General features: G+C 38.2%; 1 protein-coding gene across 1 annotated transcript in view; it reads right to left on the reverse strand.

Moving 5' to 3' along the window:
• KLHL14 (kelch like family member 14) overlaps positions 1 to 27,899 on the reverse strand; it is a 137,485-nt gene that overhangs the window by 74,611 nt on the left and 34,975 nt on the right. The window contains 1 exon segment of the mRNA XM_036743885.1: positions 25,955 to 26,076. Within this exon segment, the coding sequence (XP_036599780.1) occupies positions 25,955 to 26,076 (122 nt within the window).

Below are 27,899 nucleotides of genomic sequence, written 5' to 3' on the forward strand. Positions count from 1 at the left end.
AGCAAAAGATTTCTTGTTCTCTGATGTTTATAAAAACTATTGTAAGGTAGCAGCTTTGGCTTCCTTGTCTCCATACCCAGCAGCCATATGTCCATAAACATATGGTGCTTCTACTGCTGGTATATTTCTTCTTTTTTGATCTTAGGTTAACAAGTGTCTTGAGATGGGAGCCCCTAGGTAACCAGTGAGATAGGAGATAAACTAAAGGCATCAAAGGTCCCATCAGCAACCAGAGTCCTGGAGATGGTGGCAACATGAGCTGGGTCTGATTATGGCCCTGAGAAGCTTTATCCAGCCCACAAGGAGTCATCCCAGCTGAGCAAGAAAGTGACTAATCCATTAATCCACTGGCTGTGCCATATCCATGAATAGAGAAAAGGACTCTAAAAGCTGGAAAGTTTCTCTCTCTCTCTCTCTCTCTCTGTGTCTGCGTCTGTGTGTCTGTGGGGTGGGGGTGGAGGAGTGAGCATCTACTTTGAGTCCCTTCTCTCCAGACAATGAGTGCCTCTTCATTTGGGGAGATGCTGAACTTTGGTCTTGCTTTACCTCTTCAGTACATATTCCTTTATAAAGAATTGATGTTAATTGATTAATTGCTATTAGGGAGATGTTAACTGGGGAATATACCAGATGGGAGCCATAACCCCTCAGGGTTAATCCAAGAGCCCAAAGGGAAGAAGTAGCAGCCACCCTCTGGAAATCTGATCTGCTAGTCTCTGTGTGAGCTGGGGGAATGATCCCAGAGACTGTGCTACATCTGATTAAATGTGAAAAATAAAGTGTCTGTCCATAAGAAATAAGTACAGTTAAGGGTAAGTCTGGCAAGAGAGAAAAAGGAAAAGGAAAAAGAAGGGATTAGTGGAAAGATAATATTAAAGGTTAGGGCAAAAAGGGACCCAAGTAATATTTTCTGCTCTCATCTTGTACAGGGAAGTATGTACCCAAAGATTAGAGAACTATATAGATCACTGGTCTAAAGAGTGTTTTACACACACACACACACACACACACACACACACACACACACACACACGCTCAAGTGCTCAAGATGATACACAAAGGTTCTGGAAGAAAATCTTAGAATTTCTCTATTTTTACATTAAAAAAGAAAGAAATTCAGCTTTACCAATATTAATATACAAATTGATATTGACATCCTCATTCAGTTTGCATGTCACAAGGCCATGTGCTACATACAACATACAAGGCATCCTATGAGAAAAATGGAGTTCTACGGCACAGAGTTCTACAGTACAAAAAGTAGTGCCCCTACTCACTTGGGTAGTGTGATAATTATAATATTGATCATATATTGATATGATTATATAGAATAGATATGGATTGTACATAAGATATTGATCATATGTCTATAAGTATTGATTATATGTGTATACATGTTAAATTTATTATCTAAGATGTTTTATTATTTCTACCTAATTATTCAGAAAGAAAGGTCTGATGTAAATCATCCTTCTGTGGTATCATTTGACATATTGCGGTTTACTTATACCCAGTGAATGGGATTCTCAAGTTATAACTAAACGCACCTCAACAAAATGGAAAAGTATCTTTAAAAGATTTTTGAAAAGAAATCACAGGGTTGAAAAACACTGATAAAGGGAGCACAGGGGAACAACAAGAAAATGGAAGAAGTGATACTTCTCTTATTTTTTGTACCAGTTCTTTGTCAGCCATACTACCAGGTTAAAAACAAGGATGATCTAATCGAATCTGACAAGAAGTTAGCCAAAATAAAATGAAAAGTTGTCAAGAGATTATCCAAAATCTGCACTTATATTCTTCGTTGTTAACGATGAAACTCATGGTAAGTGCACGTTGTGTTTTAATAAATTAACTGAAAGCATATAAGTGATTGCGCTCAGCAAGACATTTAAAAAACTAAGTTTTTCCCCCAAAAGATGAAAGTTAATCATCTATAAATATAGATTCTCAAATGTACATATTAAAAATACTTTGGAAATAATTTTCTAACCTGTTTAAAATGTTACAAAGAGGTTCCATGGATTTTGAAGAATTTGTTAAAACTAAAATTGCCATAATTTTGAATTAAATTTGCAGAAACAAAACAAAACAAAAAACTGAATGACGTAAAGGAAGCTGTAAGTTTACTAAACAAATTTCGACAAAACTTTTGCATTATTGATGGATGAAATTGAAAAATTAGCAGCATGATTTACTTAGTGTAGGCAAAAGGCAATTCATTCATTTGGATCATGTATCTTCGTGAAGTATTTTTGTTTTTTAAAGCAATAGCAGTCATTAAAGCCAAGTATTGATATAATGGGACCTTCACATTACAAAGTTTTAAACCAAGGTTTTCAAAAATAAAGAAACATTTGGTTACATTGCTCTCATTAAAAATGAAATTTAATTAATCAATCAATAAGCATTTGTTAAGCGTCTAGTATGTGCTAAACTTTAGGGATGCAAAAAGAGGCAAAAGACAGTCCCTGCTTTCAAGGAGCTCACAATACAGTTGGGGAAACAAGATGCAAAGAAATATATACAAAGAAAGTTATACACCAGATAACTAGGAAACAATTATTACAAAGATAAGGCATTAGGATGGAGAGGGTCTGGGAAATCCTTCTGTAATAGTAATTAAGGTGGGACTTTTTGCTGTTGACCTTTAATGATTCTGGACTTTGTTTGAATGGGGCACATAAAGTGGGATGTTTTTGTATTTCTCAGCACTGAGACAATTGGGAGCCATTGATTGATTTGTATCTGATGTGATATTGGGGATGGGGAACTTTTCCACACCCAGTCTAGGTGAGGTCGGGGCCCTGGGGGCCCTGAATAGGATATATAAGCCCAGAGGTTAACGTTCTCTCTCAGAGCTCTTAGCCACAGAAAGAGTGGCACGTGACTCTGGGCCAGCTGTTCTAATGAGCTCCCTGGCTGAACACTCAGATGTTGATAACTACGAATTGTATTTGGTCTGTAATTCAGGGTGCTGGTTTTTTCCCCAGAACTAGGTGGATGTTATTTGTATGCTGGATTAAAGTAAGATTGTTAACCCCTTAACATTGCTTTCCTTAAGTAAAGCAGATCCAAAGGACCTGTGTTGGCAGCTTTCTGGGTGCTGGTTGTTGGTAGATTTTACACCCCCACAGAAGCTGCTAGCTGGATTGTTGATACACCTTCCTATAAAAGATGGAATTCTAGATGGTTCTGAAAGCAAGCCAGAAAGTCAGTTGATGGAGATGAGGTGGGAAAGAATTCTAGGTATGGAGATAGCCAGTGAAAATTCTGGGAGATGGAGTGCTTCTTTGTGTCAGGAGGCCAGAGTTACTGGACAGAAGACTATGTGCTGGGGAGTAGGTATGAGAAGACTGGAAAAATAGGAGAAGGCTAGGTTATGAAAGGCTTTGAATGCCAACAAGTGTATTTTTTATTTGATTCTTGAGGTGAAAATGAAGCACTGAGAGTTTATTGAGCAGAGGAGTGATGTGGTCAGACCTGTACTTTGGGAAAATCACTTTGGTGGCTGAATGGAAAAATTGGTGTGGAGAAATACCTAAGAGAGGCAGACCCACCAGCACGCTATTGCAATAGTCCTGGAGCAAGAATACTATTTGCTCTATTTTTTGTTTTGTTTTGTTTTTTCTTTCTGATGGTTCCTCCCATACACTTTAATTCTTCTATATAGCATGACTAATGTGAAAGTATGTTTAATAAGAATGTATATAGAGAGCCTATATTAGATTGCACATCATCTTGGGGAGGTGGATGCAGAGGGAAGTGGATAAAATTTAAAACTTATGGAGGTGAATGTTGAAAACTAAAAATAAATTAATTTGTTTAAAAAATTAGTCCTGGGGCAAGGTGATGAAGGCATGCGCCAGGATCATGGCAGTGTCAGAGGAAAGAAAGAGACATGTATTAGAGATGTTACAGAGGTGAAATAAGCAGAACTGTAATTAAATAATAATGTTTGTTAATATTATTAAATGATAATGCTTTATTGAAAGCAAAACTATTTTGCACCATTAATAAAAAAGTAAAATATGTTTTAAAATGGTGTTTATTTCTTCATGTCATCTTTTAAATTTCTATTTTTGTTTATGTTTTATAATGTACATGATATATTAGCATAGTAGTACATGTATATAAGACATACAAAAATATATACATGTAGGAGTTTCATGCTAAAAATTTTCTTTAATATTTTGGATTCTGGATTAAAAAAACTTTGGAGTCCATCATACCATTTTTGGTATAGAAGATTATGCAGGCTGGCCTGTGAAAATGTGATGATCTGAAACAATTCCTCTAAATATTGGCTTAATATTGGTAAAGGGAAAATGACAACTGTGGAACATCTAGAATGACCAATGCCATCTAATCACCTCATTCTGATAGATGGGAAAAGAAGCCAAGAGAGGTCAAGCAACTTAAAAATTGAGCGACCATATTTAATATTGCTTCCACTTATGAAACACTTGGGGCCACTGGGTGGCGCAGTGGATAGAGTGACAGGCCTGGAGTCAGGAAGACTCATCTTCTTAAGTTCAAATCTGGCCTTTGACACTTACCAGCTGTGTGACTCTGGACAAGTCACTTAACCCTGTTTGCCTCAGTTTTCACATTTGTAAAATGAGCTGGAGAAGGAAATGGCAAACCACTTCAGGATCCTTTCCAAGAAAACCCCAAATGGGGTCATAGAGCATCAGACATGATTGACAAATGACATAACAACAACCACAAAACATTTAAGGATTCAAAAAATTATGCCTTTCTCACTAAACAAGCTATTTGGAGCATTGTTAAATGTGAAATAGAATTAAACTGAAAGTGTAAGATTAAATAAAAGCAACCTTATACCATTAGGATTTGACCTTTTAAAAATCATTTAAAAGAAATTTTACAGCAAATATTCTGCCAAAGGTTTGTTTAAAGAGAAGAGTTACAAATACTCCTAAAAAAAGAACTGCCAAGTATTAACAACCATATGAAAGAATGCTCCTAGTCACTAATAGTAAGAAATAGAAATCCAACAACTCTGAGACCTCATATCACATTCAATAACTTGTCAAAGTTGACAAAATATAGGAATAATCAATGTTGGAAGAGTTGTGAACAGGCCCACTACCTTCACTGATGGTGGTTATGAATGAATCCAACCATTCTGGAAAGCAATTTAGAATTATTTGAAGACAGTAAATAAAATGTCCATACCCTTTGACTCAGAGGTCCCAATAGTAGACAAATAACCCAAAGAAGTCAGTGACAGAAAGTTCTTGTACACATAAACAGTTTTCTTTTAATGTTTACACAGAAGCAGAAGCTTTTGTGGCATCAAAGAATTGGAGATAACCATTGTTTTGGGAATGGTTAAACAAGTTGTGTTACATGAATAAAAGGGATATTATTGTGCTGTAAGCAATTATGACTACAATGAAAACAGAAGGTGGGAAGACTTATAAGAACCAATAAAAAGTGAAAAAAACAAAACTAGAAAAACAATATAAACAATGACTACAACAGTATAAACGGAAAGAACAAAATATTTGAAATTGAATGCTATGATGTAATAATGGCCAAATTTGGTGCCAAAGATGAGATACGAGAAGGCATCTCAATCAAGCCACCAACCAACATTTAGTAAGTGTTGACCTCCTATGCCAGGCACTGTGCTAAATGCCAGGGATACAAATACAATGAACAAAACCATCCCTATTCACAAAAGAACTAAGGTTGTGGAACACTGCATCTGAGGTGAGGTTTTCCGATGTATTAGTGTGCTGGGTTATGTTCCCACTTTTTTATTGTTTGTAATGTGGAAAGGCTCTCTGGGTACGGAATAGGTTGGGAAATGTGGGCTGGTATAAAAACAAAAGATAATCAATATGATTTTTTTAAGGGAAAGATTCCAGCACTATGAAAAGTGTGAGAACTACTGCTCCAGTCAGACCTTCCATGGTATTCTATTGTCACTACTAAATTATGTTTTCAGAATCAATGGTGAGAATGGAAATGACTTGCTTGGGTGTGGAAGACTTAGCTATGTTCATTCATTTGTATCCTACTAAGCAATATCCTGGCTACCACCGGTGAATGAGACTGAAGGGCTGACTTTGGAACTCTATGTGCCTTATTTGGTGGCTCTTTCTCTCCCCCTCCCTACTTTTCCCACCTCAATTTTCCAAGACAGAAACACAAATAATGGGGAGGGGATAGTCTGATGGATAGAGTGCTAGGCTTGCACTCAGGGAGACCTTGACCTAAATCCCAACTCTTAGACTTGTTAGCTGTGAAACCATAGGCGAGTCATGTAACCACCCTGGGTCTCAGTTTTCTCATCCATAAAAGAGGGATTACAATACCTCTAGTATTTATCTTACAGTGTTGTTATGAAGTTGGAAGGAAAAAATAGATGAAAAGCCTTTTGCAAACCTCAAAATACTCTACAAATGCCAGTAAGTATAAGGATAAGGGTGATTGATGCTAATGACCCATTGGCAGAACAGTTGCTCTTAATTTTTTTTTGATAGCAGTGACGGATTTGCACTGTCTTATTTATTTCTCTCTCCTCCCCTTATTAGTTATGATATACCTTTGTGAGATAGCTAGTCAGCATGCAGAATATAGCTTTGAAGACCCAAGTAAGATGTTGAGTTCACTGAGGGCAGGTGCTGCTTTTTTCTTCCTCTCTTTGTATCATCAGTGTTTAAATTTGTTCCTTGTGCAAAGCAGATGTGTAGTCAATACTTGCTGAACTGAATTGAATTTGAAACAGAAATTTCTCCTTTGTAAAGCTAGATGGCTTCCTGAGATACTGAGATTCCCAACGTTGGCCTCATTAGCACCCTCTTGTCAACCTCCTAAATTAGCAAGTGGAGACCTCTGGATTTATAAGCAAGTAAACCTTTTTCATTAAAGAAGACAGAACCAGTCATGAACTCTTCCAAAGTGTCAGAATAATTGTTTTCACTCTCTTAGCAAGAAGACACTCTCTTCCAATGCAAATTAGTATCTTCTCTGTGCTACAGTCCCAAAGAGCTGCCTATGGCACGTGACTAGCCAGAGTCATGCAGCCAGCACACATCAGAGGTAGTACCTGAACCCAATTTGAACTCAAGGTTTCTTAACTCAGAGGCCCACTCTTTCTCTCCCCTCATTACACTACACTGGCTCTCATCAAAATAAGATCTCATTCAAAAGAAAACAAGGCTTTATAAAAGAAGAGGCTTATTTATTTTCTTACCTGCCCTTCTTAAGGCACATGGGGAAGTTAATCATTCTCCTACAGGTTCAGAAAGTTTATTCAGTCCATCGACAGTAGCTGGTAGAGAGCGCTGTGGCTTTCTCTTTAATATCGCGCCCATGCTTGCTCAAGCTTTTCAGTGCAGTGCTGAAACCAGCTTGAGTAAGGCACGGAAGATGAAACCCTGATGCTGAGATTATCCAATGAATTGGATATTAGAGATACATATAAATTATGAGACACACCATGAATTGTTCCCTGAATTAAATCTATGAACACATTTACATACATATGTGACAAATAACAACACAGGACGTCAAACCTCAAAAAATTTAATGATAAAATTGAAAGAAATAAAGATTAAATCTCCCTTCAACTCATCTCCACATACATCTTCTGATTATCATTCAGGTGGGGAAAATGCCTTTGGTTTTGACAAGAATAAAGACCAAAGGGATGCTTTATCACTTTTTAAAAAGTGGAAGCTATAAAGTAAAAGAATTAATTTAATCTCAAGAAATTTTTATTTAGGCATGAAAGGGACTACTTGTATTATATTTGGTAAAGTGAATGATTACTGTAATGATGAACTTTACACAAATTTATGAATGGGTAGGGAACAGGAGACCCAAGGTTTGCCAATATTCCACAGGCCAAGGAAAGCCTTGGCATCCCTAGCTCAAGATGAAACAATCTGAGAACTTTAATCCAAAGCCTCTCCCTCTGTATATGAATATGTACGGGCACACAGACCATCACAACTATGGAGCTCAGGGGAGGGGAAACACAGAGAAGGTTCTGACAGAATGTATAACAAGTCCATTGGAAATAAAGGCATTCTGTGAGCTAAAATAATGTCTACATCTAGCATAAAGGCCTTTCTTGAATCTTCAACTAGATATAAGATAGATCAAAGTCATAAATTTGACAAATGAATCTACACCAGTGGCTATTTATTTTTCTCATCTCTATAACCTCCCTTTTCCCCTTCCCCCACAATAACTTTTCCTACATTTATTTTTTATCTTGGATTATCTTTAATTTTTCTTTCAGTATGAACTCTTCATTTCCAAAGATTAAGCTTCTATATTACATTAATGTGAATATATGTATCCTATGCACTGGATTTAGCATTTTAAACACTTGCTATGTATGTATATAACTATGCACATAGCACATGGGAATATTTGTATAATAGAAACAGTCATTTATTTACTACTTTAAAATTTACGAAGTCCTTTTCTCACAATAACTCTTTGAAGTAGATGGTGGAACTGTGATTATATTATTTTATAGCTGAGAATGTTGAAACCAATAGAGGGGAAGTAGTTTGCATATAGTCACACAGCTTGTAAAATCAGACCAGGTACTTGATCTGAGATCTTCTGACATGTGTATACACACACACACAGTTGCTGTACAGTTGTTTCAGTCATATCTGACTCTTTGTGACCCCATTTGGGATTTTCTTGGCAAATATACCGGAGTGGTTTGCCATTTCCTCCTCCAGCTCATTTTGCAGATGAGGAACTAAGGCAAACAGGGTTAAGTGACTTACCCAGGGTCACACAACTAGTAAATGTCTGAAGCCAGATTTTAACTCAGAAAGATGATTCTTCCTGACTGCAGGCCTGGCACCCTATCCACTGTGCCACCTAGCTGCTATACACACACATTTTATATATGTGTATGTATGTATGTATGTGCATACATATACACAATCTGTATTATATATGTATGTTATGTGCATATACATATACACGCACACATATATACATATATATGATGTATAGCCTAGTGTGTGCTGTCTTTCTGTGTCTGTATCTTAGATATATATCCGTGTGTGTGTATACACACGTATACATATATATGTACACACACACATACACATATGCTCCTTGAGTACAGGGATTGTTTTTCATTTTGTTTTTATAAGGGTATGTTCCCTTCACAGAGGAAGTGCCTAATAAATACTTCTTGAACTACTGAATTGAATTAATGAATTAAATGAGAGATCAGACTGGGCCAGGACATCACTGACATGTAGAAGCCACATGCATATACAAATAGACAACCATGCATTTGAGGTTATTAAACAAGGGCTATTGGCATGGCTTTGGTGACAATGGGTAGAGGAGGAGCAGCCTTCAACCAAAACAGCAAGCTCAAGCCAATAGTGTTTGGGGCAAAGAGGCCATCAGACATTTTGGGGAATAAAAACATGACAGGAGCTTGCAACTCCCGGGTTCAATGATGAAGATTCCAGGCAAGAGCAGGTGCTGGGAGCATGGTGGATTCTCGGTATTAGCAGAGATTCCACTTTCATGGTTGCTCAGGGTTTGTGGAATATGGATTTTGGATTTCAAAGGACTTCCTAGATCACCTAGTCCAACTTCTTCGTGTTACAAAACAGTATCAGACAGATTAAGTGCTGAGGACACACAGAGGGTAAGTGGCAGACCCAGGATTGGATCTCAGGGCTCCCCTGACTCCAGGTCCAGCAGTTATTCTGCCTCTTGCTCCAGTATTGATTCAGCACTTTGGACAAGAGGAACAGTAAACTCCAGAGTAGTAGCTTTCCATGGTAGAGAAGGGGCCTCCAAATCCAGTCCTTGAATAGGGCTAGGGTTAAGGGACCTACTCTTACCAATAAAGAAATCATCTCTCTGTCCCAAGACCCATTTGTGTTATAGCGAAGGACTGTAGTCTTGCTTCAATGACTTGGGAAAAAGTAGCCTTAGAGTTCAGGACATTAGGTTTCTTGGAGGAAGAGGACTCCAAACCGAATTCAGGGTTTGGAGAGGCTAGGAATGGCTTGGAATGACATGACCACTCACATTGTGAGTGATAAAAAGAATAAAATGTGGTTCCTGCCCTTATCAAAACTGCAATCTAATGAGGTAGATAAGGCATGTTTCTTATGATAACTATAATTACAATACTAGGGGGCATGGGAAAGGGGAATAAGAGAGGTACAAACAAAATATTATAGACAGGAGACAGCTCAAAGTGACTCCCCAAAGCAGCTGTTAAATTTTCAGGGTATTTACATGTTGGAAATTGGCAAACACTACAAATCTGGGTTTGATTTATTGTTTTGTTGATTTTCTAGACCTAATAAAACAATGAAAAAATGTTAATAATGCATATTAAACTTGAAAATATAACATGCATACTTTTTTTCCCCAGTGGACTGGTTGGTAAACCTATTTTCCTATCTTTCCCTATCATCATCAAGGATACCAACATACTTACAGTTATTCAGGTTCCAACATGGAGTCATCCTAAACTCTTCCTTCTCCTTTACCCCCATGACCAAATAGTTGCCAAATGTCGAATTTCCACCCATGATATCTCTCACATCCATCCTTTATCTCTACTCACATGGGCACTACTCTAGTGGAGGCCCTCATCTTCACTGGACTATTGAAAAAGTCTCCTATATGGTCTCTCTGCTTCCAGTCTCTCTCCAATCTATTCTCTGTGCTAGCATATTGAAATCCCTAAGTCCTATCCACATTACATCTCTGTTTGAGAAATTTCATTGGCTCCCTAATGCCTCAAGTCCATCCTTCCAGGTTTACTTACCTCACTTTACTGTCACTCCCATACTCCAGCTGCATTGGCCATTGGATGTTCTCTACACAAGCTATTCTATTTCCCATCTCTGAGTTTTTTTCACTGTCTTGAAACTGTGTCTGGAATACTCTCCCTCCCTACCTCTGCTCTTTAGTACTTAGCTCATGAGTCACATGTGTTTTCCTAGACCCACACTTGTTAATATCTAACTCAATTACTTTTTATTTACTGTAATTTTTGTACTTACCTCTTTTCGTATATTTTGTACCTTTCCAGTTAAATGTAAACTCCTTGAGAATAGGTAGTTTAATTTTTGTCTTCCCATTCCTACTGCCTAGCACAGTGCCTTGCACAAGGGTGGGGAACCTGTGGCCTTGAGGCCACATCTGGCCCCTCTAGGTCCTCAAGTGTGGCCCTTTGACTGAATCCAAACTTCACAGAACAAATCCCCCTAATAAAAGGATTTGTTCTGTAAAACTTGGACTTGGCCAAAAGGCTGCACTCAGAGACCTAGAAGGCCACATGTGGTCTCAAAGCCGCAGGTTCCCCACCACCGGCTTTGCACATAGTAGGAGCTTAATAAGTACATGTTGAAGAAATGACTTTCAGGAGGTGAAAAGGAAAAAAAAGAGTAAATACATGAGAGAGATGGAGGGGCCAAAGATAGGAGATGAACAGAGAATGTTTGGAGTCAGAAGCTAAGGAAGGAGTCTGAAAAAAGACGATGTCATCAACAGTATCAAATGAAAACTGAAGTCAAGAAGGGCGAGTACTGCAAAACAAGATGATTGGAATTAGGAGGTCACTGATGACTAAAAGAGTCATTTTAGTGGAGTGTTAGACAAGAAAAGCAAGTCCTGGAGGATTAAAAATTGAGTGGTAAGGAAAAAAATTGTAGATTGTTCTTTTGTGAAGTTTGGTGGTAAAAGAAAGAAGGGAAATAGGGCTGTCTTTTGAGAGGGAAGGGACAGGAAAAACTGAGCAAAGTTAAAAGTCAAGAGCAAGGAGCCTATGGAGAAAGAAAAATACTCATGGTGCAGAGAGGGCAATGGTAATAACTAATGAAGCAACGTCTAGAGGAGGTGGGAAGGGATGGCACTGAAGACATAGATGGAGGGTTAGCCTCGGTCAAGACACCCTGAAAGTTATATGCATTCTATTGGTCAATTCCCCCTCCCTCACCCCCAGCCAACCCCAATTCTCTCTGACAAATAGAGGAAAATATATTAGGTAAACAAACATAAGTGGGGATGTTCTTAGTGTCCAGACATAATGTGCAAGGGGAAATAGCTGTCTTTATGCGTAGGCTAAAAAGCTCTATGGACAATTGTTTTACCCGTATCACGTTTGGGGCTTGAGGAGCATGTAGCAGAAGTCCTAAAATGTTTGTCCAATCTAGAGTACACCCCCAGATCCCACCCAGAGTTCTTAGCAAGGGCAAGCACCATGGGATATGACAATGCCCCCCACCCCACCTTCCTGTCAGGGCATCCTTTCTTTTCTCCTCCTGGATGTATGCTTACTCCCAGAGTTCTTATTCTACTCCATCCCTGAAGTCCACAAGCCTTTCCAATGGTGGTGGATTACACCCTCCCCCAGTCTCTTGTTTTTCATCCCCCTCAGAAGACTACTCACACTGACCAGGAAGTTACCAAAGACAGTCTTTTTGGCAAGATGGAAGAGCAAAAAGCCTTTACCATCTATACTGCAACCATACTTCAGACCCTCAATCATTGACATCTGACCTGCTCATGTACTCTATGCACCCCTGGGCCTTTTCCTTTGCCTAGCATCTATACCCTTACGACTACTGGGTCCTTTTTTCCACCTGGTACTTGAACCCTCTAATTAGAATTTTGAGTTGCTTGAGAGCAGAGACTGTCCTACTTTTCTACATTCTGAAGAAATGATTTTTAATTTATTCATTCATTCTCCAAAGAGTATAGATCCAAGGCAGGGGAGTTTAAATTGAGATAGAATCATCAAAATATGCCCTTATATTTTCATAGTATATATGCTTACCAATGATATTATGATCCTTTGGGAAGTGTAGCTACACATACTCAAAACATGTGGAGATTCTTTTTTTCCCAGCAACTGAGTAAGTAGAAATGTCTGAAAACCAAGACTCAGACATTCATTGACATTATCCAGAATAAGCCGGGAAGTTTCAGACAATATGGAAAGGAGGCTTTCTTCCCCTTTGTGCCAAGGAGGATTGCAAAGGTAATGAATACATTGTGTATTAGGTTTAAAAAATAAGTAACTTACAGAACAGAGAATAGATAAAATATTTTAATGAGTATTTATGAACTGACATAGAAAATGGAAGAGGATAGAGGTTCATGACATATAATAACAAGGGAATGATGGTCTGAAAAATGGTTCAGTAGAGTCCTGCAAACTGGACAGGGAAATGGAGACAGGTAGCTGAATGAAATTTAGGTGTAAGGTAGCCAGTAGACTTGTCTCTAGGATCTAAATCTTATTAATTCTGGCAAAGAAAGCTATAATTTCCTATTAGGGCATAATCTGAAGCATAACCAGAAGAGGTGAATAAACTGAATAGATGACACTCATAGAAGATATTTGAAAGTGAGGAAATAGGCAAGATCCCAGAAGGAAGAAAGCAACGACCATGACTACCAGGGCCTACCTGGACAGCATAAGAAGGCAGAAACAATCATACATTTGTACAAAGCCTTTCTCCTTTTCACTATGTCTTCCCATGTATTATCTCATTCAAAAATTAAATGTGCCTAGTTCTTTAAAATCATTAAATGCTCCAAAGATATGCCTGTTCAAATATAGCAGTTACTGCCTTATTAAATTGTGTGTTTGTGTGTATATGTACGGACACATATATTCTTTAAAAATGAACTATGTAACAATTTCAGTTTCTTATTTGATCCTCTTTAATAGTCTTTATAATAATGAGATATTTGTGTTTGTGAGAGAAGAAAGGAAATAAACATTTATTAAGCACCAATTGTGTACCAAGCCCTTGATGAATACTTTACAAATATTATCTCATTTAATCCTTATGACAACCCTGGAAGGAAGTAGGTGTTATTAGTATTACCATTTGAAAGTTGAGGAAACTGAGGCAGACAGAGGTTAAGTGGCTTGCCCAATGTGATATAGCTAATAAATGTCTAAGGCCAGATTTAAATTCAGATTAGTGCTATATTCACTGCTCCACCTTGTTGTTGTTCAGTCGTGACCCCATTTGGGGTTTTCTTAGGAAAGATATTGGAGTGGTTTGCCATTTCCTTCTCCAGCTCATTTGACAGATGAGGAAACTGAGGCAAACAGGGTTAAGTGACTTGCCCAGGGCCATGCAGCTAGTTAGGTGTCTGAGGCCACATTGGAACTCAGGTCTTCCTGACTCCAAGCCCGGAACTCTATCCACTGTGCCACCTATGCATGATGTGCCCCCTATGATGATGAAGTTCACAATAAAAAATTAACTTGAAAAGGTGAAGTTGCTTTATATCATGATACTATTTGGATCAATATTTTAAAAATGAAATAAGGAGTCTTGGTGGCTAGACTGACGGTATCATTCTTCAAGTGACATCGGTTCTTCTTTAAGGGGTTTTCTTAATGATAGAATCTCAGAGCTAGAAGGTTCTGGTCAGAACTCATTTGGTCCTCTCTCAAATGAAATAATAGATCTTCTCTATATAAATGACTTCAAACAACCATAACAGCAAAACACTGTGGATGATAAGGAACTCAGTAGCTACCTATGCAGCCAAATGGTATTTATTTTAAAAACATTTTTTTTTCCAGTAGAGCTGAAATCTATTCAGTCCCTACCAAAAATGGCCCTAGGCAACAGCATGATGAACATAAAGAACTGTGAGTCAAAAGTCCTGAGTTCAAATTATGTTTCTTACAAGAGTTTTCATGTCTTTAAAAAGATATTAATTAAATGTTCTGTCTACAGTTTTTAAGAATTCATGTTGTGTATGTATGTATGCATCTACAATTCTTTGTAACTATAAAGCACTATATAAATGTGAACTGCTACTCTTGCTGCTGCTGCTACTTATGCCACCCTGGGCCAAGTAGAATAAATGCAATCTATATTACCCAGGACAAAGAGTTGAAGACTATTATGTTATTTCTTATCTAGGCTAAATATCTCCATTTCCTTTCACCAAAAGGGTATATTGAAAGTCAAATCCTATTACTCTAAGTTCCACAGGAGAATTCAAATCCATTGGCTCTGTGTGCTTTTGTTATTTTGATAATTAAGTGAAATAAATGGGCCATTTGGCCAGTGATCAAGAAATGTTTTTGTTATACAGCGATTTTCACCATAATACTATTTGTTGCAAGGGAATTTACTCTAGTAAAGCATCTATAGTAAACAAACAGGTATGTAAGAGAAACAGAAACGTGCAGAAATATGGATATGTAACTTTAGAATTTATAAAGATAATAATGAAAAATGAACACCGTCTGCCTTTGCTGAATCAATTCTTTTTACTACTATTCACAGTGTCTCCCACTTGTTGAATGCAGCATTGTCATTCTCCTCCCATGTCACCTACAGAACTGCTTTTTGTCGTCTGGACAAAGGAGATTATATTAGATTCTGTTAGACTGGAAGCTGGTACAATACCAAGCTGAGAGCTTTGCCTCCAGTAGATGCATCCCCACCATTTCCTGCTCTGCTGTTCATGTCTCTCCCCTGTCTGCTTTTATATATGTGATGGGAGCCTGTTTTAAAAGACTGGCACAAGTTACAATTAGCCCGTGATTAACCAAAGGTGTCATCATGTAAATACAGTTTGGGATCTGCCCTGTAAGCCTTCAGAGGATTAATTAAGAGTTTGGTTTGGATATTGTGAAGGAAAACCCTGCAATGGAACTGGGGATTCACTGCATAGCCAGAAAGCTATAAGATACAATCTTCCTCCTCCTCGTCACTTCCAATCATACAGATGAATAAACTGCTATAAAAGAAATACCAAAAATAAAACTAAAAACAATGGCTGAATCATTTTTTTTTGAATCTCATGTATTCTGTGTTCAGGTAGCAAGAAATTTAATTCCAGTCGGACCAGTCTCCTGTGATTTTTTTTGCTTTCATTTAATATATTTTTTTTAATGCTCAGAGGTATTATAATAGAAAAGCATGTATTTTTGCCCTGGTTTATACCCATCATCCTCACCATTACAACAAGACAAAAGCATTAAAGTAAAATTAATCATGTCAAAAGATTTTAGCAAAAACAAGTGAGACCATGCATAAAGCATCGCTTTGTCTAGTGTGAAGTCACGCTCTGATTAAAAACATATAATGAAAGTGAAAGTGATACATCATTTCCTTAGCAGTAGGGTTTTTGGAAGTGCTATGCAGTTCTCAACATAAAAATATTTGAAGATTCTGGTTTTTGAAACTTTATGATAATAGTTTTATCTGAATAATGAAATTTGCCATTTTTACCATATTTTTAATTTCAGAATTAAATATTATGTTGGTTTTTTTCAAAATGTCAGTGCTTAGTGACTAAAAAGATATTGACAAAAGATTGGTGAGCAATAATTAAAGGATCCATTATGCATATCTTGACATCCCAGTAATGGAAGGAAGCAACTGCTTGGTATTTTCAGATTGTTTCACCAATGGCCATTTTCTTAAAAGGGCTTTACCTGTAAGTGGCTGATGGTTAAGAAATGGTATTGAAAAACTATTTAAGCATGTACTAGGGCCACTTGCACCTGGGTCTTTGATAGTGTATTTAGACCCTTGCACATTTCATAACCCAAGCTACAAGGTTTGGCCTATCGCATATTGGATTCAGCGTGGTGGTGTTCAGTTATTTCAGTCATGTCTGACTCTCTGTGGCCCCATTTGCGGTTTTCTTGGCAGAGATACGGGAGTCATTTGCCACATTCTTTCTCCAGTCATTTTACAGATGAGGTAACTGAAGCAAATAAGATTAAGTGACCTGCCCAGGGTCACACAGCTAGTAAAGTGTCTGAGACTGGACTTGAACTCATGTCGTTCCGATTCCAGGCCCAGTGCTCTATCCACTGTGGCTCCTGGCAACCATTGGATTCAACTGAGAGTCACAAAATATGTATTCTAAACCTACCTCTGCTATGTATCCTTGTAGAACTCCCAAAACTACTATCACTAACAGTATGGGTATAATTACATATGATTTCTATCTTGCCCCATGAAGATAAACGAAATTATAGACATAAAGTACTTTCAGCTTTCCAGAAGAAAGGCAATACATGCAAATGTTTATATGTACCTGTACATATACATGAACACGTGTACATGTATATTTGTAGTTGCCCAAATTTGTTCCATTGTAGTAAAAAACATAATGAACTATCCATTATTTACACTAATGATGGGAAGCTGAGGTATGATTGGCCTCAAATGGTAAACCAGCATAACTGTCTTTAGACTCTATTTTTATAGTTAAATTTGAATGGAGATGCAACTGAAGTTATGGGAATTTACTTTAATAAGGCTATGCTGACACAGGAGGGGCTAGATGGCTAATTTCTCCATTCTGTCTTTCTCTTCCTGCTCCATGCCATCCTATAACCCAGGCCCCACTAGAAGCAGACCACTCTTTCATTCTTCAAGTTCTTCCCCATTGTCAAACCTTTCTTGAGCAGAAGAGATGGTTATTTGCTTGGATGTCAAGAGCTTTTCTAAACTCAAATTAAATAGGGGGGATTGAAACATCTACAAAGTTGTCCCAGGGGCAGATTATGTCATGTCAATAATCTTAAAAAAAACACGGATGGCCACCATCAAACTGAAAATCAGATAATTTTCCTACAGATAATTCAGAGTCCGCGCCATCCATAAACAAAGACGTTATCTCAGTAGGGCATGCACTGTTGAGTGATATTTTTCCAACATTTACATGTATATTCATTCATGCCAACTTGCTTGTCCTGTTTATGACCAATGGACCATTCTGGTGAGACAGATAGTCAGAGTGAAGACTGAAATGGAAAACTGCAAAGCTAAGGGGTATCAATTGGTGCAGTCAAAAGCTGGAATAGTAGAAACCCTGGGCATGGGTTTATATGCTGGCTCCATTATTACCTGGCTACCTAACTTCAGGCAAATTAATTCAATCTCTCTGGGCCTCAGTTTTCTTATCTGCAAAATGAGTTAGTCTATCTCCTTTGGACTAAAGTCCTTTCTAACTCTAGTATTTTATGAATCTATGGCCATCTTTCATGATATTCACATCATTAGAAACATGACAAATAGCAAATCCTATCATTGGTATGTAACTGGGGGCTGGCATGTATATACATGCATGCATAATGTACCCAGCTGAGGCAATCTTCACATGGCAGAGGTTGGAGAATCTGCTTCCAGAAAGGCACGATGACATATAATGGAAAGTCCTGGCTCCCTCATTTGGAATATGCACAGACATTCTGTAATTAGTTCCAGTCTGCTAACCACTTGGTGAAGAGAAAGATTGCTGATTGGCTGTGGAGCTGGTACTGGGGTTCATTCAAAAGACAGTAATGAACCAAAGTGAGTCCCCTTCCTTTGGCTCTTTTCCTGCCTGGCTGTGATCGAGTGTGGAGACTTAGACTGCTGTAAACTTCTGAGAAGACTTCGGCCTTCATCTCTCCCAGTTAGGCCATCAACATGCAGACTGTGATCACATGACCTTGCTGTTGCTTTTGTCTCTGTCATAGATATCCTTTCTTCTTTTAAATGAAGGAGTGGGGCAGATAGCTATGGCTTTGTGAACTTCCAAAGGTTAGAAAGGAGGTCTAGGAACTGGAGTCCAACTTGTAGATTTTGTAGATTAATGGATTCATAGTGGATTTTGTAGCTAGCAAGTCTAGCAGGAAGACTCGGGAGGATAACTCAAGGGACCTTGTATGGTCGTGGCTGAGACAGGGACTCATTGTCACATTTGGGACTCATACATCACATTTAGAAGTGGACTCGGTGGGACAAATGTTCAAGAGTAGCCCTTGCAAAGTTGGAGCCCACTCTACCTAGGGACCAAGATAACATTGAGGATATTTGCCTCTAAGTCTTGGCTAGGGGTATGTTTATGCTTTGTAGTAAATACCCCTTTGTAAAAGCTAACTGATGTTAGGCGAAATGGACCTGGGCCAATAATTTCTGGTGCAGTGAAAAGAACACACCAGAATGATGACTCCAGCAACTAGCATTAGAGAAAGATACACTCCAACCCTTTAGGTCCATAGTACCCTGAGGAAGAGAAGCTACTGGCCTTGCTCTGGAAAAATGAGTCTCACTCTATGTAGGAAATGAAGTTTGCAGCAGCTGAAATGACTATGAACCTGCCATCAAGTTCTCAAAGGATTGTGAAACAGACTTTATCATTTCTGGGAGGCTGTTGTTCTCTTTTGAGAAAGAACAATAAATTCAAAGAGGGTATAGACTAGAGATAAAAAGTGGGCTGGCCAAATAAACCTAGTTATGTTTTATAGACTTCCTACTTACTTGAAATGCAGTATTTTAAAAGACCACCACACACATTTTGAAAAAAAAATCTATGAAGAATCCACTAATGCGCTGATGCATGAATGCGCAGTAGCATGTATTTCAAGATATATAGCAATGTGCAGCCATGTATCTCAAATTAGAATTGAGCTCATTGAAGGTAAAATTAGATGCTAGCATATTAAAAAAGAAATCCAAATACAATGTTCTCTCTCTCTCTCTCTCTCTCTCTCTCTCTCTCTCTCTCTCTTTCTCTTCCTCTCTTCCTTCTTTGTCTATGGGCCAGAAAACAATTACTCTGCAAGCCAAAGAAACAGAGTCTAACCTAAGCAAAGAGACCTGATGCAGTGCTATTACACTAAATCTTTTCATCGTTTGCATAGCATATTAATCCAGACACTCAAAATAGAGGGCATCTTTTCCCCTCCTTCTCCAATTCTGAGAACAAATCTGATTATTTTTCGGACATCTCCAGAGTTTTACTCTTGTGGATTCAAGTGTCTTTCTGAGTTGCCTATCAAGAATAATAATATCTATAGGCTACTCTTTACTATCCCTATGAATCCAGTTCAGTTCAATTCAAATATTTTATTTTAGGGAAAGGAATGGTGTAGTTAAAGAAAATCTCCAAGCCTCTATAGATTCATTTGTTTACAATTCCAAACATTACCAAATTATCACAACAGCTGCTAACAAGTAACAGCAGTTGACTAATTTGAGTTTCAACAGCTCACCCTTTCCTGACCTGTGCTCTGTTGGAAATACTAATAAAGAAAATAGCCAAAAGAAGGGCTGCTGAAGGATCGAAAAGGAAAATCAGTCAGTGTGATTTAAACTGGATTATTAGCCCCTGAATAATCAACCCTTATGATGGCCATATGTGACCCTACTGCACTGCACACTGGTGAGTCCCACAAGGTAAAGGTCACAGTACAATGTCAAGTATAATGACTAATTCTTCTTCATGCCACATTCTCTCGCTTCTTGTTTTATTCACTAGTGAGAAGAAACCCCAACGGTGCTATTTTAAAGTTCTTTTTCTGCACCTTTCTTGGGCACTTACATAGTTTGTAGTATTGCTATATTCATATATATACATATATATATATACACACATACCTACACATACATACAATATGCACACACACGTATGTATATATGCATGTACATATATACACATATATACATATGTGTATATGTGTATTTCCTCTCCGTTAGGATGTAAATTCCTCAAAGGCAAGCATCATGACTTGTTTATCCTGATATTTTCTGCAGGTCTTAGTGCCATATTTTCAAAACACAAAACTTCAACATTTCCTGAGTTTCTATGCTACCTTAAAGCTTAAGTTTTCATGTTGCCAAGCTTTCACATTATACCAACGGTGTCAAACTGAAATAGAAGTATATCCCTGCAGGGCACATAAAAATTGATACCACAAATCAACATTATCCATGTTGTATTTTACTTATTTATTTTGTTAAATATTTACCACTTACATTTTTAATCTTGTTCTTTCCTTACTTGGGAATTTTACTACCCCACGTTTGAGACCTTTGTATTTTATTATAGTGAAAGGGCCATTGGCATAGAGAACTGTCAGATGAGGAAACTCCCCTTACCAATCAAAATCAGCACTTTCTCTGAGACTTATACCCTTCCTTGCCCAAGGTGTCAGAGATCGGGCTTGAACCCAGGTTTTCCCAATTCTAAGACTGGTGCTTTATCCACTATGTCACACCACCTCTCTTTATAGGGATGTCATACCTTAATATTTAAGATAATATTTGATTCATCAATACTATACCCACAAGAGTAGGTCTGATTAGTATTGCCTTCTTCGTGTCTCTCCTTAAAATAATCAAGAAAACTAGGTCCTTGGGTGCAGCCTTTTGACTGAGTCCAGGTTTTACAGAACAAATCCTTTTATTAAGGAGATGCGTTCTGTGACGGTTGGATTCAGTCAAAGGGCCACACTTGAGGGCCTAGAGGCCCACATGTGGCCTTGAGGCTGCTGGTTCTGCCCCCCTGGTCTATGATCTCTGAGTAAAGGCCATGCCAGAGTACAAACTGTCTATGTTCCATGTGGGCAGCATGAACACATTACAAGGAATCATTCCCAAGTTACTGGGTAGCCCCAGTAATTTTGAGCTCTGACTGTCCCTCTAAGGTTGGGTATAACTGCACCATGGCCTATTTTACTGGAATGAGTAGAAAGCATGTCGTACCCTGGTCATTTTAGTACTCATATCACCTGTTCCGCTTTCTAATAATTTGGGGATGGCATGGGAAACTGTATGCAAGAGTGAGAAAGGAAACAAAAATGCAACAAAACAAAAAACAGTTTAATTGAAAAGAATGAAAGAACATTGCAGACTCTCTCTTACAGGTTATTAGCAGGCAAGGGGACCATAATGCCTGGCTTATTATTAATACTGAGTACACTGTAGTTGCAAATGGCATTTTATAGTAATTTTTACTTGTTATTCCTTACTGCCATTCTGATAGACTTTGGCAAGAGAAACTAGCACTGTGGACCTCTATTCTGTACTGTAAAGTTTAATGATTTTGTCCGAGGTCATGTGGTGAAGTTGCAGTGAGGCCACAATGAAAACTTGGACTCTTAACATATTGCTAAGTATATTCAGGGGTGGGAGGGGGGAAGGAGGAATACCTTAGCTGGTTATTTTGTAGATACCAAAGAACTAGATGATTCACTAAAGTTTTACTTACCTAGCCATGATGTTGCAAAAGTCTGCCCTTGGTAACTGCTCCATTTAATGAATTATGCTACAATGACAATAGCTAACATGTACATAGTATGTTCAGGATCTCAAAGTTCTTACAAGTACACTGTCACATTTGATCTCCATCACAGCCCTGTGAGACAGGTACTGAAGGTATTATTATACTTTTTCAGGAGAGTAAATCAAGAGAGCTAAGGGACTTATTTGTCCAGGATCTTAAAACTAATAATATCCAAGGCAAGATTCACACCCAGGTCTCTCTTGATCCCAAGCACAACATTCTTATCATCACACCATACTTCCCTGGGCTTAATGATGCTTCTAAAGCATAAAAAGAGGGGCAGCTAGGTGGCATAGTGAATAGAGAACCGGCCCTGGAGTCAGGAGGACCTGAGTTCAAATGCAGCCTCAGACACCTGACACTTACTAGCTGTGTGACCTTGGGCAGGTCATTTAACCCTAATTGCCTTGCCTCCCCCTCTCCAAAATGAAAAAAAAAGACCTAAAGTATAAAAAGTATGCAGTTTTTGTCACCCCTATACTCAAAAAATCATCCAATATTCTTGCAATCAAATCATTAGGCGCATCTCCCCTACTTTAGTACAATCATTATAATGATAATAATAGCTCACATATTATAAAGTTTTCAAAGCACTCATTTGATTGTGCATGTGCGTGTGTGTGTTTGTGTGTGTGTACGTGTATGACTACTCAAAGTGGCTTGTGCCTTTTCTCTGGCGAATCAAATACCTCATATACACAGTATTTACATGGGTCTGCAAGTTTTGAAAAACTCTGAAAGGAAACATGACCGAAAGCTGTGGCAAAGACTAAGGGCTACTTCATACCCAGTAGGTTATTATTTTCTCACTCAACCTCCAAGGTCGCAGCTTAGCTAGCACATGCCTGAGAAAAGCCAAGTGCACAGGTCTGTCTCCCTGCATTCGCTACTACCCCCAATGCCCTTTCAAAGATCTCCCTGACTACTTTCAGACTTGGGTAAATTTCACTCTGGCTTTGGCATTCCAATATAGTTACAGTGAGTAGAAATCTTCAATCACTAATACTCCTTCTGAGTCCAGGATCCAAATTAAAGAACTCTTTAGTTCTTCCTTCAGTCCTTTGAGCCACACATTCCTCAGTCAGTTCTGTATGGCCCAAAGTGAAAAAGATTTGGCAGTTACCTGGTTAATTTAATTAGCAAAGATAGTCAGATCAAATAAACTGATTTCCACAACACTCCCTTCCCCCCAAGTGATGCCCCTTCCAATTTGCAATATGAATTAGCCAGATTGGCTTTCTAATCAAGCAAATATAATACAGTCCCTAATGACCTTCCCCTTTGGACTTTAAATACCACTATGTCTATAACTGTCTGATGCACTCATAATGTATAGTGTAGATTATAGTGCTTCTCTCATCCTTCCTCTTGACTGGACTATATGCTTTTCTTACTCTTCCCCTTGACTGGAAACTCCACAAAGGCAGGGACATTGTCATATCTAAACTTTAGTTTTTCTAACACGTAGGAAAATGCCGTTCATATAGGAGGTGTTTAGCAAATGTTTATCAAAGGGGAAAACAAATGACTGAAATCTCCTGTTCATTTTAGACTATGTAAACACAACTGGAGGGCTAGAATTCAACAGTGTAGGCAGAATACTCCTTTCTTCCAAAACTATAACACTACTTTGGTTAAGCAATTCTTACAGAGTAAAGATCTCTGAATATCTTACTATTATAAGTCCTTCTCCATATTTTATTCATTAACATGTTTATTTCCCTTACATTTCGACTGTAGCAAATTCATTCAAAAAAGTTATTTTCCTTTTTTTAACTTCTTGATTCTTGGCTAATGCCAGCAGAAATATGCACAACCCTAAGAAAAGGATCTTCTGTTTACAGAACTATAAGAGATAGAAAATGTATTTGCTGCCTAAAGCATTTAATTCTCCAACACATATGGAATGTACCCTAGACAGAGGCATAAGAGGGGAACAGGAATGACTTCTTACATGCAAATACTTCCAGGAGCCATGGTTATATCAATGTGGATTTTCTCTCAAGGACATCACAGACAGTCTTTGAAGGCTACTGCCACCAGAAAAGTCAGCATCATGGGGTGAACCTGGTGATTAGCATCTCTGAACTGAGCTAGTCTGGTCCTTGGATGACAGGTATAAAGCCCCATCACCAGGTTTATGCTTGAAGCCTTTCCCACTTTGTAGAGCCTGCCCAAGCTTGAGCCTATCTTCAAAAAGCTAAGAAACACTTCTAAGTCACAATGAGGCACTGGAGGAGGGTTTTAGTGGATTCAAAGGAAACATATCCTTATTAAAACTGGGAACAATTAAAACAGCAGGCTTCTAAGAAAGAGCAGATAGGGCCTCACCTAGCACAGATTGGGCATACAGTTGGACTGAGCTAGTAAGACCTCAGAAATGGGTTGAATTGATGAATCCCTGTATCTTGGTCACTGATCCTCCATTTCTATTTTTCCTTGTCTCTTTGTCTCTGTTGCTTGCTAACTCCAGGTCTGCTTACTTCTCTCTCTTGATCAAGAATCAGGAAAAAAAGACATTTTCTTTATATGCCTGAAAATTCTTTAAAAAGTATGGATTTGCCATGAATTTAGTTGTTCAAGCTGTGAGGATCAATACTTTAACTAGAATAAAGATGATTCTAAGATTTCTCTAAATTATTGTTCTTTGTTTCTTGTCCTTAATCTTGCTGCTGTTACACCACATCGTCTACTCCTTCCATAGCATATGGGTACCCAGGGAGCCTTCTCACTGCAGTTCTTGGCCGATGCTACTATCAGCTTCACTGGGGTAGTAAACCAGCTCAGAAATGTATTATTTCAAGCACCACACAACAATAGTTTTTGCTCCACTCCTATTCTTAGGACAAAATCCTTTCCCATTTACATTTCCTTAAAATACTTTTGGAAAGTGGAAAAGAAAATGTATATATACATACATATACATATATATATATATATATATATATATATATATATATATATAGTATAAGACATCTTACTCATTAAAAAAAATGCATGTTATTAGAAAATCTAACTTCCACCAGTTGTCCAGTTCTAAAAATATGCTTTGATTTATGGATCAAAATTGCTTATTTATTATTTTATCTACTTAGCTCTGGGCAATTTTGACAGTTAAAATTTAGTTTTATTGACCAATGCTGCCACTTTACCCACAAGGGGACTAGTGCACACAGCCTGCTGCACTCAAGAAACGATGATTTTGATTCCATGACTGATTCAGATTGGGAATTGTAACCAATATAACGATAAGTTCCAAATCTCAATGCCCAAGGCAAAAGGCTTGCTGCAAAACACAATCATGGTTTGAGGAAGGGAGCTAGGGGGAGTCTGGGTGAAGTTTGTAAGCACAATTTATTGTAGCTGGGAGATGCCTGGAATACATTTGTCCACCTAAGCTGTAGGGTAATACCACTGATGAATACAATCTACAGATTATGACTAAAAGAGAAAAAAAAAACACAAAGTTAAACACAAACTGACAGAAGCTTACAGAGACCATAGGTTAGAAGGCTGCTTTGATTTGGGAAAGACTTTCCTAAAATAATTATACGATTTTATTCTTTGGGGACTGCAAAATGCCTTAAAAGTTTGCTTTGAACAAAAACTCAAGTCAGTGATTTTTGGCCAGATTTAATTTAGGCCTATTCTACGATCAAATTGGCAACCTCAGGAATCTTAATTTATTCTGTTACTGAGAAGTCCCCTGTGATACATAAACACATCTCTTAAGGATAACAAATCAATAAAACGCCTAATTTGATTAACCATGTTTTCAAATTCATCAAGACAAAGCTAACCCAAAATAAATAAATGGATAAATAAATGAATCAACAAAACCACTCACTTGTAAGTATTTTCCATGTCTTCTTTTCGTCGTCATAGTACTGAACCAAGTTACTGGGAAGCCGGTCCGGTCCAGGAGGCAATCCTCCAACCAATAACAGCATTTTCTTGTTGGAGCGAATTCTTCACCCAAAACAAGAGAGGAGATGAATAACCACATTATCGTAGAATATTTTTAGTGGCAACAAAATCATAACCATCAAAAGAATGTTCCCTGCTTGCAGAATTCTATTTCATTTTTTCCTGTTTCTTTCCCCAATCATGTCTCAACAATTTTTTGAACCAAGCAGAAAAATGATCAGAAAAGCTGCATATCCCTCTACTCATGGAATAATAAGCTCCCTTTATGCAATTTGTTAGAGGTTCATTCTAGAACGACCTTTTTCTTATATTATCCCTTTAAATCATCACTCTTTACAGCTGAATACACATGAAATGCTCTGGAGTTGTACTAAGGTTAAGCATTAAAGTTGCATGTCAAAAATCGTATTAGTCAAAATCATTATTATAAGCCATTCTACACTCAAAGAACCTTGAAAAAATTAAGGTTATGCAGAGAGTTTGTGAGCCAACTCTTTAATCACACATTGAACTTAAAATACTAGTTGAGAACAATTAGTAGCACCAGGCTAATGGTTCTGGGTTAAACACTTTTAACATGTAGTTGGTTTGTTTGTTTAATTTAGCCCAGACTCCCGCCTTCCTTCCTCTCTCCCCACTTTCCATCCTGTTCCCCAGCCCACACCACCCCCCTTCTCTTCTTGCTCTCCCCCTGTGCACCACTGGCTATATAGCAACACCAATTGGTAAAAATGAGACTGTGATGTTGTTGTGAGCCTCCCCAGAGTGGAGCCCTGCCAATGCTTGCCACGGATCCGGCGGCATGAACCTGCTCAGCTGTGCAAAGTCACTCTAATTCCCTCCCTCTGTTTTTCTACCTTCTCCCCCAGGGGGCAACCACTGAAAGGAGTGACTACCCACCCATCAAGAGCTGGCAATTCGCTGCTATTAACCGTGACTGTGATTCCCAATCTGCCTGGCAGTTCCTAAGAACAGGACTGCAATGTCTCATATGCAGTAAAAGCTATAATATGCACCCTGGCCTCCACCACTATACCTGATGGATGTACATTCCTTTGTAACATTAATGGATTTAGCACACTTGCAATTGAAGAAGGGAGGGTAGGCTCAGACCCCCACAAGGGTCCTGCTGATTTAACAGTCACTTTACATATAATTGAACTTTTCAGTTCCACTAAAGCCTAAAAGTGATCAAATCTAAGAGGAGAGAACCATGAAAAAAAGATTCACTCATAAGTATGATGGTGATCCTACACTCAGCTCAGCATCTTCATTTCTATTTTCCAGCCTCGTTCTGCCATTTAGAGGACATTTGGTGGAATATGCCCCTACCAGATAGCCACCATTTGTTGGTTAAGAACTTAACATTTGGGAAGCCAACTTAACACAGTTAATGAAAATTCCCTGGGAAGGAAGGAAGCAAGACTCCTTTAATGAGGCTTCAGTGTCATTGAAGGCAGCATGTACTCCTCAGCAGGAAAAAAAAAATCTCCCTGCAGAATCTGTATGGATAGTGATGCATCTCCAGAGAAGTAGCTTTACCATTCATGTACAGACATTGTCCTCCTTCTAAAACAGGCTAATGCTCAAGAAGGCTACACTGGCTCTCCAATGGACTGTGTTGAGGTTAGTACTGACACCTAATTGATGAGTTTGGGCAAAAGAGTCTTCCAGGAATCCTTTATAAATATCTGGGTAATGATTTTTTAACTGTCTTTAGATTGGGTCCAGTCTAAAGGGCATTTATAAATTGCCTACTATGTGCAAGCCACCACAATGGCACTGGGGATCAAAGGCAATAGCAACCAAATGGTCTTTGCTCTAAAATATTGTACGTTCCAACAGTGCCATGGCAATAAAAGATA

This window comes from Trichosurus vulpecula, chromosome 1, assembly GCF_011100635.1.
Source record: "Trichosurus vulpecula isolate mTriVul1 chromosome 1, mTriVul1.pri, whole genome shotgun sequence".
Taxonomy (NCBI): domain Eukaryota; kingdom Metazoa; phylum Chordata; class Mammalia; order Diprotodontia; family Phalangeridae; genus Trichosurus; species Trichosurus vulpecula.